The sequence below is a fragment of the Strigops habroptila genome, chromosome 3, assembly GCF_004027225.2.
Source record: "Strigops habroptila isolate Jane chromosome 3, bStrHab1.2.pri, whole genome shotgun sequence".
In the NCBI taxonomy this organism is placed as follows: domain Eukaryota; kingdom Metazoa; phylum Chordata; class Aves; order Psittaciformes; family Psittacidae; genus Strigops; species Strigops habroptila.
In genome coordinates, this window is record NC_044279.2 from 31,224,978 (window position 1) to 31,243,483 (window position 18,506).

General features: G+C 39.7%; 2 protein-coding genes across 3 annotated transcripts in view; both read right to left on the reverse strand.

The window, feature by feature from the left end:
* GXYLT1 (glucoside xylosyltransferase 1) overlaps window positions 1-1,645 on the reverse strand; it is a 33,545-nt gene extending 31,900 nt beyond the window's left edge. The window contains exon 1 of the mRNA XM_030478687.1: window positions 1,361-1,645. Within this exon, the coding sequence (XP_030334547.1) occupies window positions 1,361-1,578 (218 nt within the window). The 5' untranslated portion in view covers window positions 1,579-1,645. The remainder of the gene's footprint in view (window positions 1-1,360) is intronic.
* Window positions 1,646-9,799: 8,154 nt separating this feature from the next.
* The window catches only part of YAF2 (YY1 associated factor 2), a 33,507-nt gene continuing 24,800 nt past the window's right edge, over window positions 9,800-18,506 (reverse strand). Inside the window, exons 4-5 of one of the 2 annotated variants that reach the window (XR_003990458.1) lie at window positions 17,778-18,291; window positions 9,800-16,129 (exon numbers count right to left, since the gene is read on the reverse strand). Coding sequence is in view for 1 of the 2 variants with exons in the window: in XM_030478686.1 (XP_030334546.1) it covers window positions 18,054-18,291 (238 nt within the window). In the remaining variant the exon portion in view is untranslated. Of the gene's footprint in view, window positions 18,292-18,506 lie in introns of both variants that reach the window. The other variant, XM_030478686.1, reaches the window with a different exon arrangement.

Genomic DNA, 18,506 nt, shown 5'->3' on the forward strand with positions numbered 1-18,506 from the left:
CATAATCTGAACTAAAACAAAAGCATGGAGGGAAAACCCCCCAACATTCTCTGAAGTAGTTACACCAGTCAAAAACTGGGTTTCGCATTTCAGCTCACTCCACCCCTAGCAACTCAGAATGCTGTTTCATGTATTTTATGATGATTAAGTCAGAGCTTCTGTCCTCCTGCCATCCTCCATAACTCCTTTGCAGCAGCAACAACACTTTCATAATTACACGATGAGCCTGTTCAGAGTGCTGAGCTGGCCAAACCCTAGGCAGTTTTCAGGCAGGTCAGCATGCTGTGACCTGGGAAGCACAGGCCATGTAAGGAGCGCAGGGTGTCAGAGCGTGTCCAGCATTAGGAAGGAGGTACACTCATCAAACCATCATACTTAGACAGCTTTAAACTGCTATGGAATCTAAGCAAAGCTAGAGGTAGGCTGGCCCTAATTTCAACTCCAGCTTTAGCAACAGATTTCTTGTCACTCCTCCTTTCCTGGCATTAGCATTCTGGTAGCCGCAGGCAACCATGATCATGAAGCTATAAATCTAAAGGAAAACTAGTACTTTTTCATTCTATAATCTCACTCTCTGCTTGACCACATGAAAATTTCTGCTGACAGGAAGAGCAGGAAACAGAAATACACAGCTATGCACAGTGTGAGCTGCTCAGATTTACACCACTTTAACTGCAGAACTGAACCCACAATTCCCTGTGAGAAGACTGCCTTTACTAAAATATCCCATAACAAGTATTTTTGCTTAAATAAAGTTATATTTGATGGCCATTAAACTAACAAGTTTCAGAACTGAGCAACAACCTGGAAGTTTCTTAGCTTGGAAGAAGAAAACGCACACCCCCCAGTTCACCCACCCTATTCCAACAGGGCAGCAGCCTGATTTCAGCACAGGACGACCGCAAACCGCAGGCACCTCCCCAAGCAGTGGGACAGTCTCCTCCGTCTCGATATCGCCCTTCCCGCAGCAGCGCAGCCCCGCCGCGGGTGCCGCCTCCAACCGGCTGGTCTCTAACACCGCTTGTTAAAGTTGACTTTGTTTGGATTTAAGGCTTTTTCGCCCTCTGCTCCGCGGCAGCCGGCGGGCGGGATGCCGGAACACACAGCGACACCCCCCGACTCCGGCCCCGCGCCGCGGCCTCCCCGCCGCTCAGACGCTGCCGGACGGCGCCGAGCAGCCGGGGGCGCCCGCGGCCCCCGCGGGGGGCGAGGGCGGGCTCCGAGCCCCGCTCCGCCCGCCGGAGGGAGGGAGGAAGGCGGCCGGCGCGCTCCCGCGCCTCCCCGGCCCTCCCCGCAGGAATGCGGGCCAACCACCGCCCGCCCGCGTCCCCGCCCGGCCCCGGCCCCCGCGCCCCATTACCTGCTGGCCGCCGCCTCGCCTCGGCCCGCGCTCGCCGCCGCCTCTCGGCCGGCGCCTGCCTGCCGCCGAGCGCCGTGCGCGGCGGGGTCTCGGGCCTGCCGCTCCCGGCCGGCGCCGGGCTCCTGCTCGAGGGAGAGGGCCAGCTGGCTGAAGCCGTAGAGCAGCGAGCAGACGCCGCAGCCCAGGCAGAGCAGCGCCACCCGCGCGAACCGCCGCATCCTCCCGCGCCGGCCCCGGCGCCCAGCGGCGGCCGGGGCTCCACCGGCAGCGAGAGCCCCAACGGACGCGGCGGCGGCGGCGCCAGCCCCGGCATGCGAGGGGCGGGGTCGAGCGGGAGCAGGGCGGAGCTGGCGGGGCGGGGCGAGGCCTGAGGCGCCCGCACGGAGCCAGGTGCCGCCCGCGGGGCGAGGCGGTGTCGCTGCGGCGGCGGCAAGTCACAGTTTGGTTGCCCTAAACGTGAATAAAGCTGGAGGTGCCCCTTTACCGGTGCTCGTACCTCGGGGGACGGCGCTGCCCTGCTCCCCGCAGGAGGTGCTGGCTGGGCCCGATGCTCTGGGGTGGGTCAGGAGGAGCTGCCGGCCTCACCCGAAGCCCCCCTGCTGAGCCTTGTCTTGCCAGCTGCTCAGATCATCTGAGAACATGTCCCTGGGAGTCAAAGAATCGGCCAGGTTGGAAAAGACCTTTAAGATCATTAAGTCCAACCTTTACCCCAGGACTGCCAAGTCCACCACTAAACCATGTCACTGAGGGACTCATCTACACGTTTTTTGAACACTTCCGGGGATGGCAATTCCACTACTTTCCTGGGAGGCCTGTTCCAACACCTGAGCACCCTTTTGGTGAAGAAATTTTTCCTAATATCCAACCTAAACCTCCCCTGCTGCAGCTTGACGCCATTACCTCTTGTCCTATCACTTGTTGAGAGAAGAACTGTCCCAGGTGGAGGCAGAGACCAGTATCGACAAACTGGAAGCCCACAGGCTCAGTGCACAGGCTAGCTTGCCTTGTCCTCATTAAGGACAAAAGTGAGGCTAAAGCACCAAAAACTGACACTTTTTTCCCCCCACTCAAGGTTTCTGTTGTGGTATCTTTGACTTTCCCATGTAAAAACTTCACAACTGCCTCTTCGCAAGGGCATTCCCTCGATGGGGTTATACAAGTGCCCATCCTCCTCGCAGAGACACAGCCAGAGTGTGCACATTATTATGGACTCCAGCCCCTTCCCTCCTCCTGCCTTGGCACACAGGCACAGCACCCTGGCCCGGGGAGCTGCTGGATGCTGAGCCAGGTGGGTGCTAGGCTGGAGAAGCTTGGTGTCCCGGTGCCGAAGGGTTCCTTTGCGGGCACTGGCAAACAGCGGGTTATCTCGGCTCACCAAGTCATGCTTCTGGACAACAAGAAGTAGGTCTGGGAAGTGCGCTGAGGAGAAGTAATAACGGAAGTGTGATCTGCTGGGCAGGGGAAATGTTGGTTGGGTTTCAGCTGAATCCCATACAGTATCGTATCCGCTTTCTGGTCCAGTCTACTGAGCAGAGCCTGACAGCCTAACCCACTATTGCCAAGGTAAGTACTTTAAAGTCCTCAGCCAGTGCTTCTCCCTCAGCTCCTAACATCGTTTTGGGGGGATTTTTAAAGAAAAATTTGAAATACTTTTGGTTTCTTCTTCATCCTTACAGTGTGTTTGGCTCACATTCGCTCTATGAACTGGGAACATCCTTTTTTAAAATAAGCAGTGATATCCCCACTTAATCACACGAATTCAAGATCCTTTTAAGAAAAAATGCCAAAATGATTTATTATAAAGCTTAAAAATATAGTTCTGTTGTAGATTCTTGAGGCTGTATGTCATATGTGAATGCCCATAAAACCCGAGCCGTAGCTTACTGCTGCTCTTGGCTGTGTTTAAAAGAAGGGGGAAAGCAGAATGCCAGCTGGCAACCCTAGTAGCTAGAAGAGAAGTAATGCCAAAGTTGTCCTGCCAAAATTGTTCATCACCTCTTCCTCAAAACAAAAGTAGAAATGAGGAATAAAAATCTCAGAAAATGCAGGATACTCAGCTCTCTTGGCAGTGCAGATACCAAGATGATTACTAAAAGATACAAGCAGCGACATTAGGGCTGAGAAAAGCCATAGCATCCAAGAGCAGTAAGGAACTAGGGAGGATGAGGATCAATGACAATTCAGGGCCAAAGATGGCAAGCTGATGATGGGAGTCATAGGTGAGATGGGGCAGGGTTTGTAAGGACTCTCTAGAAATACTCTGCTTAATGAATTAAGGGAAATTTATGTTAGCGAGATCCGTGTGCCGACATGCATCATGGAAATAACCACCTCCAAAAGTGCCACTCAAAGTCTTAGCTGGGCTTTCTGACCCTCTGTTTTCTGTGCTTCCATGCCTCCTGCCACAATGGATGAACTAACTCACTGTGCAGCTTCTCCGAATTTGTGTTTGTGCTCAAAACCTGGCCCATTGCTCTCATCGCATATCTGTCTGCCAGCCTGTGCCTTCACACATTGTCCCATTCCACAACCCCTTATCTATACTATCAAGTCCATATGACAGGGAGTAAGTAATATAGTAATACGAGAGTCAGAGTGGAGAGATACAATGGAGTCTTTACTGACGGTGAGCATAAAAGCAAAGACCAGTTAATCCCTACTGAGGTGTGACACTTGCCTTTTGTATTGAAGAGCATTCCAGTCAGGGAAAATGAGGTCTGAAGGGTGTTACAGAGGGACCAAGAATGAATGTGGCAGCTAGGCAGCAATAGTGCTTTCATGCTTCAGAAGAAGGAAGTATATTCTTAGATGAGAAAAGAAGAAATAAGGAGTCCTAAAGAGAGATGACATAGGGGAGAATTTTATCTTTTTTTTTTTTTTTGGATTATCAATCATACCATTTCTCAAGTAGGTATTTTCAGGGTTCTCTTTATTCAGTGCTGTCCAATAATGCCTGAATAATTAATGAGACGATCTGCAGTGCTCTAGAAGTATAACTGAGGCAAGGTCAGAGAGAAAGTTAGTGTCTTTTTTTAAAGGTATCTGATGGTTTTGGGAAGAAAAAAACAGATATACACCCACACAAGCCTTTTTTCACACTGCAAAATCTGTCCATTTAATCTGTCAGTTGGTCTGATAAAAAGATAAAATGTTTCTCACTGCAAACTGGGCCTTGTGAATAACAAAGATAAGCAAAAGCGACTGAAATGTTGTACCAGGAAAACAATCAGATGGTATCTCAATTACCTAATTAAGCTTTTAAAATTCTTTAGAGAGAAATAATTACATATCTTTATTACTCACCATAAACCATTAATGAACAATATATAACATTTAACACTATAATGTTTTCTAGTCCTTAATAAACTTAACACATGAAGAGGTACAATCAGCTGCAAGGTTCTCTCCGTTTATTATCAATCTTAAATCTTAAAATCCTTTTCTTGACTAGAATTTAGTTACTTAGCCATGGTAACTTTTGTATCTTTAGGATTCAGTTCCATATACTATATCCAGAAAACAGCTGAGATCCAGAAAACAGTAATCTTGGTGAACTACAGATGTTAAATAACTAGATAGGACAATTGATTTTTTAAAAGAATCAGCACCTTCTACTTCTGCAAGGTCATAAGAGCAGTTACTGTGTGCCACAAAATGAATCTGAAATTCTAACAACTCAATAGATCAGGAGATAAATCAGATCAACTTTAAAAAAAAAAAAAAAAAGAATTATTCACAATTATGGAAGGGGATTCCCTGCAACAGAGAGAACAAAGAGAGAAATCAATTTCCACTCTAACTTCCATCTAATTAAAACCCCCAGTCCCAATCAGATACATTTTTATCATTCCTTCTGGTCCTGTTCTTTCAGGACATTAAACCATTAGTTAAGTTGGCAAAGCAATAAGATTTTGTGCTGACAGATTTGTGTCAATGCTGCCTCGTGTGCAGACCAGTTAAGGGTTTTTCAAAGGCAAAGACACTTCCTTTGATGTCCACATGCCCTTTTGTGCAACCTGCAGTGTCAACACTTTGCTATGATAGATGGCAAGGTTGGGTAAGCAAGGGGAAACTGTTCAATTGCCATGTGTTGTGCATATGGCATCATCAGACTTCTTAGTGCAACGCCCCTTCCCTGTTGCTGCCAGGCATCATTTTTCTTTCCTTCTAATTATTTTTTAAGACAAGGACTTAGTTTGGTACAACTGCCTTCCACTCTAATGGTATCTACTATTCAAATTACCTTACATCTGCCCCCAGTGTATAAAAATGTTAATACAAATTCTCAAAATCAATTTTTATTGATGACCAAAATATTATTGCGTTCCCCCATTCCTTCCCTTTTTAGCTCTCATGGTTCTGCCTTGTAGTGTGTGTTTAACCTATTTAGACTATAAGCAGGAATTTGCAATTACTCATGGTATCAGCAATACAAACACCTAAGGACAATAGTACAAACTGCACTGTGAGCAGTTTGGGAAGTGGTGTGATACTTTGCAGAATGCCTACTTTCTTCTAATTTGAATCAATTATTTCTTCATCAGGAGTACAGTCTACTTCAAAATTTGTTTAAGGGATTCTCTGGGAACAATTATAAATAATTAAACAGTTGAGAGTAAAAACATTTGTATCGTTCCTCTTAAGAAAGTTCAACTTCTATGTCCTAAATAAATAAATAAATATACATCTATATATCTAGACTTGCGCAAGTTTTAGCACTTCACTACAATTAAAAACGCAGAGTTTTCTAGGAGCATAAAGAGAATTTTTTTTTATCCCTTTTTCTCTGTTTGTGTGTCAAAACCTTTTCTTTTTTTCTTTTTCCTGTAAAGATTTCTAAATATGGAGCTCCAAAACATCAGTCCAAAAGGGCTTCTTAGTGTTGCGCTTTAGTTTCTTTGCGTCATCTAAAATTCTCCAAGGACTGTACCTGGCAGGGTTATTTGTGATTAAAGTACTCCTGGAGGGAGTCAGAGCAAACTTATCTACTTATGCAAATATGTACCAGGTATAAAAATGTAGAAATAAGGCAAGCAGGCCTGGCTTTTGTTTCTTTGTTTATATATAACTATACTCAAGTTTAAAAGTCCTTATCTTGTCCTGCTGTTGTTTGCTACAGCATCAAGTGCTTTGAGTCCCCTGACACCCAGATCAGGGCCTTTAGATTTCTACAATATAACATCGATTTTTTTCATGTAATGGAATAAATATTCACTAACAGTAATCATACACATTAACAGCTTTGCATTATGGCTTGAAAGTTCTATTTTTAAAATGAAATATATCAAATTATCTGGAAGTAATCCTGTAAGGTATTTTCTATCTTTTCCACTTCACAGTAATAGCGCAGACTCTACACAGTGAATTTAATGCTACTTGTAGTATGTGTGCTCATCCTAGTCACTTGTTTGGAGACCCACAGAAGGAATGTATTAGCTCATGAAATCCTCAGACCACAGACTGAAAAACACTGCCTTTTTTTTAGTTTATTTTTTTATATATTTGACATAAAAGCTTTATATGTTTTATTTATTTATGATTTCAAAATGCAACAAGCCTGCATGGCTTGGGGAGTGAAACTGCATCTAGCAAACAGCTAAAATTGAAAAAAAAAAAGTTAGGTGCCAACCGCCAGCTGCCCTTATAAGAGAAAACAGGTTTAAGAGAGTTGTCAAGAGACTTGGAGAGTCATTCAGCAACTCAGGCCAGGTGATGCGCTGGAGGCAGTGAACCAGGTAGTCAGTTGCCCCTATTTTAAAACAGCAGCATAGCGTGGAGTGGAAAAGATGACAGACTATCATTCGGTAAGGAGAGGTTTTGGAAAGACCTGGTCAGCCAAACCATGTGAAGAGTTGATTTGCTTTGTCAATTCTTAGCAAGCCACTTGCTGTTTTACATTTTTATTTTGTTTATCTGTACCCTTCTTTTGCTTACTGTTCCTCTTCAAGCAGGGTTTAACATTGTAAACCCATGTAAAGACATGTCAAGGATAAAGAAACAAAGTGCTAATGTTTGTCTCTCCACATCCTTTTCTCTAGCGGTTGCTATATTTCCATAATTACTTATTTAAAAGCCAGATTAGAGCAGTCAAATGTGCTAGCTGTTTAAAGCACTTCGTGCTTGAACTATCAGGAAGAAGAGATAAGACATTAATATTTTCTTTTGTATTGACTGCTCCTTTTAAAACTGAACAGGACAGCCATCTAACAAGCACCTAAGGTACATAACAGGTACCTAGTATCCTGGTACTTGGTCAACACTCTTAGTCATGTCTGAGGTTCACAGAAGTCATTATGGTGAGCAGGCAGTTTACCTTGCACAGTCCCGTACCAGTCCCTGGAGCGTACAGACATTAAACTGATTGGAATACTGGATTATATTTATACTGATCGGAATATAATGAGTTGGAACTAGATGATCTTTAAGGTCCCTTCCAACCCAAACCATTCTATGATTTATATAAGGTGTTACTAGAATTGTGTTCTCAAATTATTCCAATGCATGAGTGGTGGCAGAGTCAGTGAGTAGTTGGGATATCGTGTTGTACCAAACTTTGGGCCTGGAACATCTAAGGTAACTTCAAGAGCTGCTAACTCATGATTGCATTTACACATTACTCAGCCTTTCTTCACCCATCTTTTATCTGTAACATTAGAAAGATTTCTTTTTTTTTTCACTCTTTTTTTTCTTTTCAGGTCAAGAAAGGGTGAAATAAAATTGGACGCTGCCCTGAGCGATCACCAGGCACCAGGCCCGTAGTGGAATGCTGTGATCTCCCATGGCTGCCAAAACATTTGTGTGGAATTTGAGATTTGATCATCAGACCCACAGTTGTGTAGCAGACTGAGTGAACAGTCAACGGAGGAAAGAAATGAATAGAAGGGTGATAAAGGCTTTACAATTTGCTCTCCTCTTTTGAATTCCTTTTGTTCTTCTAAAATAGATGAGTAAGTAGACTAAATTAGACTCCCTTAATTAGTGACAGTAGCCCCATTCTGGTATCTCCTACATGTCAGTATTTCTGCTAGAACCAAACCTGGTAGTTAGGTCAACAGTTTGCTACCACTCACTGCCTGCACTTTGGGATCTATGCCCAACACTTGCAGGGTGGCATTAAAAGCATTCTGCACCCAAGGACGTATTGGCCTCATACAGCCTCCTTGGAATGAGGATGAGCATATGTACTCATGGGCAACACTTCAGCCACTTGCTACAAACATGGGAAACTCCAATAGTGTTTACAAGGGAACTGGTTTCTTTCAATAATGCCTTGTAGGATCTTAGCCTCACGCTGCAAAGCAACACAAACAGTACTGAACACTGGAACTATGTGTAGCTTGAAGATAACTTGACACAACCCACACAGACCATTTTTTTAGAACTTGTTTTAGTAAGGAAGAGTACTTGCATATACAACAAGATGAAGCTTTAGCCAAAGCCTTCGTTTCAAGCTTCTTAAAGCTTGTTACTGTAATTTGTAAGCATAGATGCTTTCATGGTTTCTTGCCTTGGAAGCAGTACTCCCAGGAGTATCTCAACTTCCATCATAGCGAAAAGGGGTAATGTATCACCTGTCCCAGTAAATTAGCAGAGGCCTCTTGGCATTTTGAGATCAGATTTTCTAAGCTGCTTGTTTATTCCCAAACTGCCCACTTGTATTTCTTGCACATTTTCCTAGACAGTACAAATAACACATTCAGAGAAAGGTCCTGAATAATTTGATCACTTTATTCACCATTTTATTTATCATAACACACCCTAAGCATCACCACTGCCAGTCATAATTGAATATAGTGCATCCACAATAGTTTTCACCAAAAATACTTTCTTGTCAGGTTACTCACAGGCAAGAAGTATTAATTTATTCCTGGGGAAGGCATATCATTTGCAATACATCAATTGCAATACATGTCACTATTCTGGGCTTCAATCACATCTATTTATGCTCTTCTGAGACCAACTGTACGCTATCAAACAATGTGAAATAACTGTAGAGTTAATTTTTAAACAATTCCATTATCATTAATTATGTAGCATTTATTCTGGAAGAAAATATCTTTGCACTGTGATTCCGACTGTTTCTTTCTTTCCAGACACTTCCCCTCAGCTTTTCTGCCAAGCTTTCACAATTTCAAACTGTTTAATAATGTCTTTGAATTGAGGTCAGGAAGGGGTCAGTTCGAGGCAGTGTCCTAATAGGTTACTCTATACTTGGATAAATGCATCCTTCTCCAGCTGTATTGTCATCTGTATTTAAAGGAATGCTTAACTAGAACCAAACATAGTTCATCAGAAAATTTTTAGCAGCTCATGATCCAAACTGTATCTTCGGACTGCTACACAGCAACTTTTAAGTGTAAACCAACATACTGGTTATGTTTTTACGTACCTTTTTATCATAAATCTGTATACATTAAAAAATTACAACCACACACAATCTTTTGTTCACGGAGATGTTTATTTTTGTCTTCAATGTTTGTAGGGAATATGATTTCACTAGAAAAGTGTCTCAGAGAAACTCCATTCAAAGTCTAGGCTTAAGAATTAAGGGAAAATATACTTTCAGCTGTACCAGTCCTGAGCAAAGTTTAAAAATAAAACAAAATTAAAAAAAAAAAAATCCTCTAGAGATAGGAAGCAGCACCAATAAAACCAGAGGGCCTCTTACTGATATCTGCTCATGCTTTCTTTTCTGCTTGAGAATTGGTAAAAACTTAGGTAGGAAGAATTACTTTATTCAAATGTGGACCTAAGATTCACAGTCCCAACCTCTCACCAAATACCACACATTCTTTTACAGTCAGAGTTCAGGGCCTCAGTTTTACTTTTAATTGAATAATCAGGACTGCTAACAGCAAGACCATTGCCCCCATGGTGTAACATTTTCTCTTAAAATGGTAAATAAATATTTATTTAATATACTTCTTTTAATAAATATTTATTTCCTATCAAGTTCCTGAAAAGTTACATTGTTCTTAGAAGTATACTACTCAGAGCAGTTATAAAACTTCTGATAACATCAGCTCTCAAAATCATTCAAGTGGCTTACATTCTGTCTCCTGTTCTTTCAGTGAAAGGATTTCAAGCCATTGGTAACACTCAGTATTTAACGGTTGGTTTATCCAGGACATTCAGATTCAATCTGACAAAGTAAATACTTCTAAGAGTCAGAACAGAAAAGGCACTTACTCATTTTGGGGAAGACACCTGGCAGGTAAGATTTTTATTTTCAAAATAACAAGCCCTTTTTCTGACAATAAAATCCTTTAAAAGTACTGTTGGATAAACATAAACCCTATGAATAAAACCAGCTTATGCACCCCTTCCCAAGAAAGGTAATACTGTCCTTGATTGAGAAACCGAGAAGTGTGAAAGCATCCAGAAATACTCAGAAGTTTTATTCACTTCTGTGCTATTCCAGTAGGCTATCACAGCCGAATAGAAGAAAAAAAACCAATTTCCTCCAAAGAATGTATGTTTCACAAACTGAAAGCCTCAGAGATTTCTCAACTGTTTCTTATTACGTACTTGTATCAGCAACAAAATTTAAGATTCTAGCGCGTTATAACCAGGAACATCACCTTGGTTACAACTGATCACCTGTGACTCCATTCAGAGGAGCAAATCTTCTATCAAACTTCCTTTCAATCAAACCATTGCCTCACTGATGCTCTGTATAAGGCACTTAGTAAATTTTAAGAGCATCTGACAGTGCTGTTGGTAGTTTTGACTTGTTTGTGAGGATGCCCTACCAATGCTTCAAGATTAACGGGCTAAGGTGTGGAATAATCACTGAAAACAGCCATATGAACTACTGGCCACAAAACTCTTCAGAAGCCACATCCATTCTAGTCTGGGTTCTTTTTATCCTTTCAACATAAAGCTATCCTTTTTCTAGTAATTCAGGAATTAACCCCTTAAAAGTGAGTAGTGTCTAAATGTAAAAGAAGAATTTATTTTGTTCCTGACTAGCTCTTTAATCAAAACTTCTGCCCTTTCAATAAATGACCTATATCCAAGAGTGAAATGGTCATGGTACTTACTATTAAATTCACAAACCCTACATCTATCTTTAGACCAAGAGTCACTGAACCAACAAGCATCAAGAATCAAAGCAACACACATCTGTAAGCATGGAATGCTGCCTACTTCCAATACAGTACACAGAGAAAGGAATACTAAACACACACAGAAGCCATTATATAGTGGCTTTTCTAGGCATTATTCTCAAAAAATACATTTTCTTTGTTCTTCCCCGCCTTCCCACCTTGTCCTCTGTCTTTTTGTTGGACTGAGGGTTTTTGAAGGTGTTTGACATTTTAGAAACAGAAGCTGCCTACTTGGAATTTCTGTGGGAAAGCTGAGAAAATGCTCGGTATCTGTGCTTGCTCCCCAGACATCCTTCTCCAGCTGGCACCGACAGCATTTTCTTGCACCTTTCAAAAAGTCTGCAGGTACTGCAAGTTACTTGGCAACATTACGCCTCCATCAGTTGGAAAGCATTTTGCTCATTTTCCATGTTTAGAAGCCTCCCAGCAATAGAAGCAGACCACCTGCAGCAATGCAGATATGAAGACCAGTAATTAGCATCACAGAATGCCAGCAACCTCAGCCAGAGTGCTTGAATGGTGCAGGATCAGTTTAAGTAAGTTTCCTCTGCAAGAATCCATTCAGTAAATCAATTCTATAGAAACAGGGAAATCATTGACAAAATTGATAATGACCTCTCAGCTCCATGTACCATTGTTGGTGTTACAGAAACCAAGATAGAGTTGAAGGACTGGGAATAGTTGTCAAATTCCCCACTTAGAAAAGCAGGCATAATAAATTATTTCCAACTCACTGCATCCCCTGAAACTACAGATCTACTTTAAAAGAACAAAAGAGAAAAGAGAGAAGGAATCAGAATGTGTTTCCTTCACAGGGGGGAGTAGTGATACTCAATGAATACATGTAACCTTAAGAGATTTCCCCTGCTTAGATTAACTCATAGCTGAAGGCTGTTACAGTAAGAGATGATCAGTCAGATGGCAGATTTTCTTGCCCAGAGATCTGTGCTGTCAGGAACTGGGCTTGGCATTGAAGCATTTTGATTTACGCTGTGCAAAGAAGGATCAGCTTGAAAAAGACTTATCATAGATGGTAGTTATATATTAGATGCATGTAAATAGCAAATTCCCAAGTGGGCATTCAGAAAGCAGAATTGCCCTGACCACTCAGTTGTCTTAACTAACAGATGCTAAGTCACTGAGCTACAACCTTTTCTAGTGACAAAGTACTCATGGCTGCCTTTGAACCAAAGAGAATTTGTAGTTTGTAGAATCTGGTGAGCTTGGGAAGGGGGTAAAGAGCCAAATTTCATTAGCTCTGGTTACATATATTTACTTCTTCTGCATACTTTTGCTTCTTCATAGAGTAGAGGAAAATTATGATCACATGGTTAGCAGGTTCTAAAAAAACCCCTGATGAATACTCTTTTCCTCACCTGTCTTCTCAATAAGTCCACTATAAATTAGAGCACCAGTGCTCTAAAGCCACATTTCTAAAATCTTAAAGTTTAACAGAGCTTGTTCACTTTGGAAGCACTTTGACTAAGATCAATATTTATAAACAGAGAACAGTGTAATTAAAGATTACACTTTTACAGGTGCCTTAGATCCTGAAAATGTAGTTCTAAAGGGCTTCTTGCTCAGATATTCCTACCTTTGTAAAGATACGCCATACTTTCCACAGAATAATATACATTTTGGAACTACTCTTTAAATCATTGTTACTGGAACACTGTTTTTTCTGGTGGTGATTTTCTTTCTAAACAGGTCCTTTTAAGACAAGGACTGATTAGATAATGTTACAACTTTGTGTTTTAGAAATGCCAAATAGTGCATCAATCTCTTGTGATCATTCTTAGTAATACTCATTTGAGCTATGGAATATGATTTTGCCCTTCATCTTCCATGTTTAACTCCTTAGAAGTACAGCTAAAACTTCCAGTGCATGTTAAACTGTCTTCTCTTAAAATCCTTTGTCAGTGGACAGAGCAAGTTCTTTCAGATTACTTTTATCTGTTTCCCGTGATAAAAAGGGCAAGATAAGATCGAAAACGTCTCCTGAGGGATTAAGTATTATACAGTGGTGGCTCATTTTAATTAATTTTCATCGCTACAATTAAATAGAAGCTGTAAACAGCTCTTGCATTACTAGGACTTTAGGATCTGAAACTAATTTATTTGTTCACTGCATTTTCTCTCACTGTTTGAATTCAGTGGCATAGTTTAGGTGGGGGGGAAGGACACCTGGACTCCTAGGCCGTGTTCATAAGCATATCACAATATTCTTGTGTAATGCCTCAGGAACGTCACTTAAACATCACTTGCTGTTGGGTAACACCATTTACTAGCAAGTGTGCAGCCACCTATTGCTGTTGCACCATTTACTCCATTCTAGACAAGAAGTTACTATAATTTCTGTGAAGCATTGATTTGTAATTAACTTTTCCAATTTTAATTGAGTAGTTAAATCCTGTTAATTCTTATTAAAACATGAGTCCCTCTTAGTCAAACTAAGCTCAATATCTGATTGTTGTCTTAGACAAATCTCTTAAGTCCCTTTAAACAGTTTCTCCTCCTATTAAAACTTTGACAGTACCAAAGAAAACCAACTGAGCTTCCTCAGTTTGCCTGATTTTACTGTACAGCTGTTACTAGTTTCTGAAGTTACACCCGTTCAAATTGAGATGGACATAAGTCAGGGCATAATTTCAGCTAAGAAAAACCATCAAAAGCTCAAAGTGTATTTCCAGCACCTCAACTCTTAACATAGAAATAGGCATTCTCAAAATAGCATATTTGACTGGTCCACTAGCCAAAACCAGTATTATTTTATCTTATTCCTGAGTAAGCACAGGCCAAACTTACAAGCATATCACTTGCTGCTGCCTTTGGAGAAATTAAATTAAATTGTATTTCTATTTCCATATAGTTTCTGATATTTGAAAGGAAGTATACTAGGACTCCCTAACAGGGAGCACAGTCAAATAAAGGCATATGACAGAAAAAAACCCAAGCAGATACAGTTAAAGAACCCTGGATGTACATAAAAAGTACACAATAGACAGTTCCATGCCAAATCCATCCTGTGTAACAAAAGTATAATCAATCAGCAGAATGTGGGAAGCTGTCAGGTTTTTGAGACATGAAAGAGGAAAATTAAAAGAATTTAAGATGCAGAGCCATACACTTGTGCCAAGTTTAGAAGACCTGCCTGAACACTACAGTGAACTACAGTGAACATGTGTTCTCTCACACATGGCTACCTAAAAACATGCTACCCATAACGGTCATAAAGAGTAAAGTGCACAAATTATAAAATCACACAATTTTTGAGATTTTACAATTTATGCCCCAAAACATCAAATAGAGAAACATGTAATAGGTTAAAACTTCAGCCATAGTCTTAATTTCAAGATTTTTAATATCAAGAATTTTAACATTTTTAATGTAATTCTTTTTTTACTACCATTTCTGTTATATATGATTTTATATGGCATAATTTAATCTGCTACTAAGTAGAACAATTTTTGTTTATCTCCAATATGTAGACTTAAATTCAGGAAAAAAAAATAGATCACAGTCTACAGCTGTATATTTGTCTCTTCCTTATACCATCTATAATTACTGGCAAATCCAGGAATAGAAGAGACTGTATTATTGTACACTGTATCAATGAACTATTTCTACTTGATTTTTCTTCATTTCTCCCCCTTTTTCCTTTCTGAAACCAGACAATCAATCGGCACATAAAGGAACTCATTTACATGGAACACTATCACACTTGTCTTTGTTGGGTCACCACTTCATGAACAACCCAGGATGTATGGCTGTTGAAGACTGGCGCATATACAGATTTAACAAATAACAGTTCTTATGCAGAGAGCAGTCACAGAGAAAAATAGCTAATCAAAACACATTACAACATTAAATTTCCACTTTTTATAAATGGAGTAAAGATGCTTTTAAATATATTTACAGTTAGAAAAAGGTTTTAGGATTACTACAAGTCAAAAATATTTAGAAATTATGAAAGTGAAGTTCATTTAAATTATAACATGAACAGAGCCAAATGCCATATTCTACTTAGAATTTGTCTACTCTGCTGTCAGTATTGTCACATCCCTTTATCACAAACAGGCAAACATTACCTTAACAAATGCCAAAACAGGCATCATTGCATTGTAAACGCTGGCAACGTAATAGTTCAGTTAAAACCACCACAGCTCAGTTTCTAGATCCTAGCTGACTAGGATCTAGAATCAGAGATTTTACAACTGTATTGTATCTCTGATTAGAAACTGCTTTTTTATGTCTTATTCCATAAAGAACAGTGAGACTTTTCTGCATTCTTTTTGATTATAACCATGCTTGTACCACATTTTTGAGATTATTCTCTGGAGACAGTTGAATCATAGTAAAGTCCACTCCATCCTCCCTTCCGTCCAAACCAAATGGCTACTTATTTCCGAAGATACAAAGAGTCCTCTTGTTGGCAGTGCTGGGTGGTTTATTCACATAAAGTTAAATGAAAATACGTTTCCCATTTAGTGAACTACTGGTAATAGGTTATTATTTGTTTGCAAGGAATTCTGAAATGTGTTAGCATTCATTACATTTTAAATTAGAAACACATTTCATAAATCATTTACCATTAAACTGCTTAAACAGTTTCAGCTCTCTTGTAATCCATTACATCAGTATATTCCGCAAATAGTCCCACCTAAAAATAAAATATAAAAAAAATAAAGTTGAGAAGCATGTATTTTTTTCTTTTAAAAACTAGTGTATGTTATTCTGCATACCAGCCCAGCCCCCAAAACATTTAAGAACCTTAGAATGCATTGTTTTACAGATACTAAGATTTGGCCAGGTAATGGCAATGAACAGACATCCTATTTAGAAAGATAAAGCAGAATACATAATAAACAGGTCAGTAGTTATCCATCTGAAATAGCCTATAATTAACATTTGATGTCTAAAAAGTTTAAACAGCAACACCAAGGAATGAGGTATGTATGTTCTCAGATATCACATCAGACTTTCATTTTATGCAACTAACTGTATTTCACAACTAGCATTTTACAAAATAGAACAGTACCACTGTGCCTGTAGAAGTACTGCATTAAAAACAGAAAAATACATTACTACAAGAAACCACCAAACATCACAATTGTCAGGGGCTACAAAAATCCATTGCTTTAGCTGTTAGGAGACATATCATACGTTGGTAATAATTTGGGGCTGGATTCACTACCAGTAAGGTCTACCCAACTTTTACATGGGCTTAAAAATATATTTACTTTGAATGAAAAAGAAAAGAATAATGGGAGTAAGCAGACTACCTCACTAAAAGGAGCTAAATGGACATTTGTACTGAACCTGAATCTATAATTTAAAATCTACACATGGATTGTATGTGTGTATCAAAACACTTATTGGTTGTAAACAAAAATGCAAAATCTGTATTCACAAAAATATTTTATTGGTAATTTTACATAATACCAGATGGGATTGTAAATAGTTCTGCTCTGCATCAGTATATTGCTAAGTGCATAAATGCTGACAGTTCATGCCATAAAGTAGGGTGCTGAGTTTTTTCATATGGTTTATGACATAATATATTCTAATAGGCCAAATCAATATTAAAGAAATTGATTCAGGAACAAAAAAAAAAATGAATAGTACTGGTATTTCCTTATTCTTGTGCAACACCTGATATTCCTGTAATGAAATAAGTGACTATGTGACACTAGATAAATTTGGGGCAAGGAAATAGCACTAAGCAGAAATGAGAACTGCACTTCTGTTATTTTTAAAGCTTTTCCAAACTTTCATATTTCCAAATGTTGGGTTTTGTCAAATTCATCGTCATCTGAGGTTCAATATTTGTTACACAACATAGAATACCAGTGTACAGTGACAATGTCGTACTCTACCTGAATTGTAAGGTTAACCAATCAATGCTTAAAATGTGTTTTCTATTTTGCTTGTAAACATTACAATAAGTGTTTTAAAGTGTGAAAAAAATATTGGTAAACCCATCAACATAATTCAGTAATCTAGTAAAATGTGTCAAACATTGGCAAAAATTCATACAAATGTTTTATTTAATAACATTTTCCCTATTTAACCACACCAAGTACCAGCAGGTGTTTTTAAGATAATTATTATGAAAATTCTGTTGCAGCAATAGTTGATTAAGTTGATCTTTGACTTGCATACATATAACTATGTTTCACAATTCTCAAATAATACATATTTAGGCAGCTTGAACTATGTTATAAAAATTTAAATTCAGTACATGCCAATAGTAAAGACTCCAAGAGTTGTGTTAGAATTCACTAAACTAAAAGTGAAAATGGACTTACCAATAACACTGCATAATGAACATTCAAACCACATTTTCATGGCACCTTTACACATGAAGATTAAAAAGTTGGTCTGAAAATGCTTTGTAAGCATTTGTAGATTGCGTTTAAATTATTGTTTCTACCACTGCACTTTTCTTCTTTATTTAAGACTGCATAAATTATGTTCCAGTCAACATACCAATTGTGCATGAACAATCTGTCATGAAAATGTGGTAACAGAAGTTATGTATTTGCATGTTTTGAAGAGACTAAAGAAACTGAAAGAAATAAACTTTAATGAGATTCCCCATTCAGTGATGATGCTTCTCCTCTGGGTGAGGATGACCTGGACATTCCCCTCTCTGTGTTGTCAGAGCTAGAACCACTCTGACTGTGTTGATCTGCAGAAGCAGCACTGGAAGCAGGTGGTGACTTAGTTTTCTCCTTAAAGTCTGTAATTATGACTGTCAGATCTCCAACGGTAACTTCCAAATGCTGAGCGCTACTTCGATCCACATTTTTCAATCTTGGCCTAAATAAAGCGAATAATCATATTAAAAGCACACACACCATCTTATTGTCTTACTTCATAGGAGCTCTGGAGAACATGTATGTGTATATAAGACTATGTGCAACATGTAACACATAGGAAAACAACATACCGCAAGTATTTATGGTAGATTGTTGCCTAGTATGTTTTACATTAAAATAGCTGAACATAACACATTTCCTTCTCCTAAGATTATT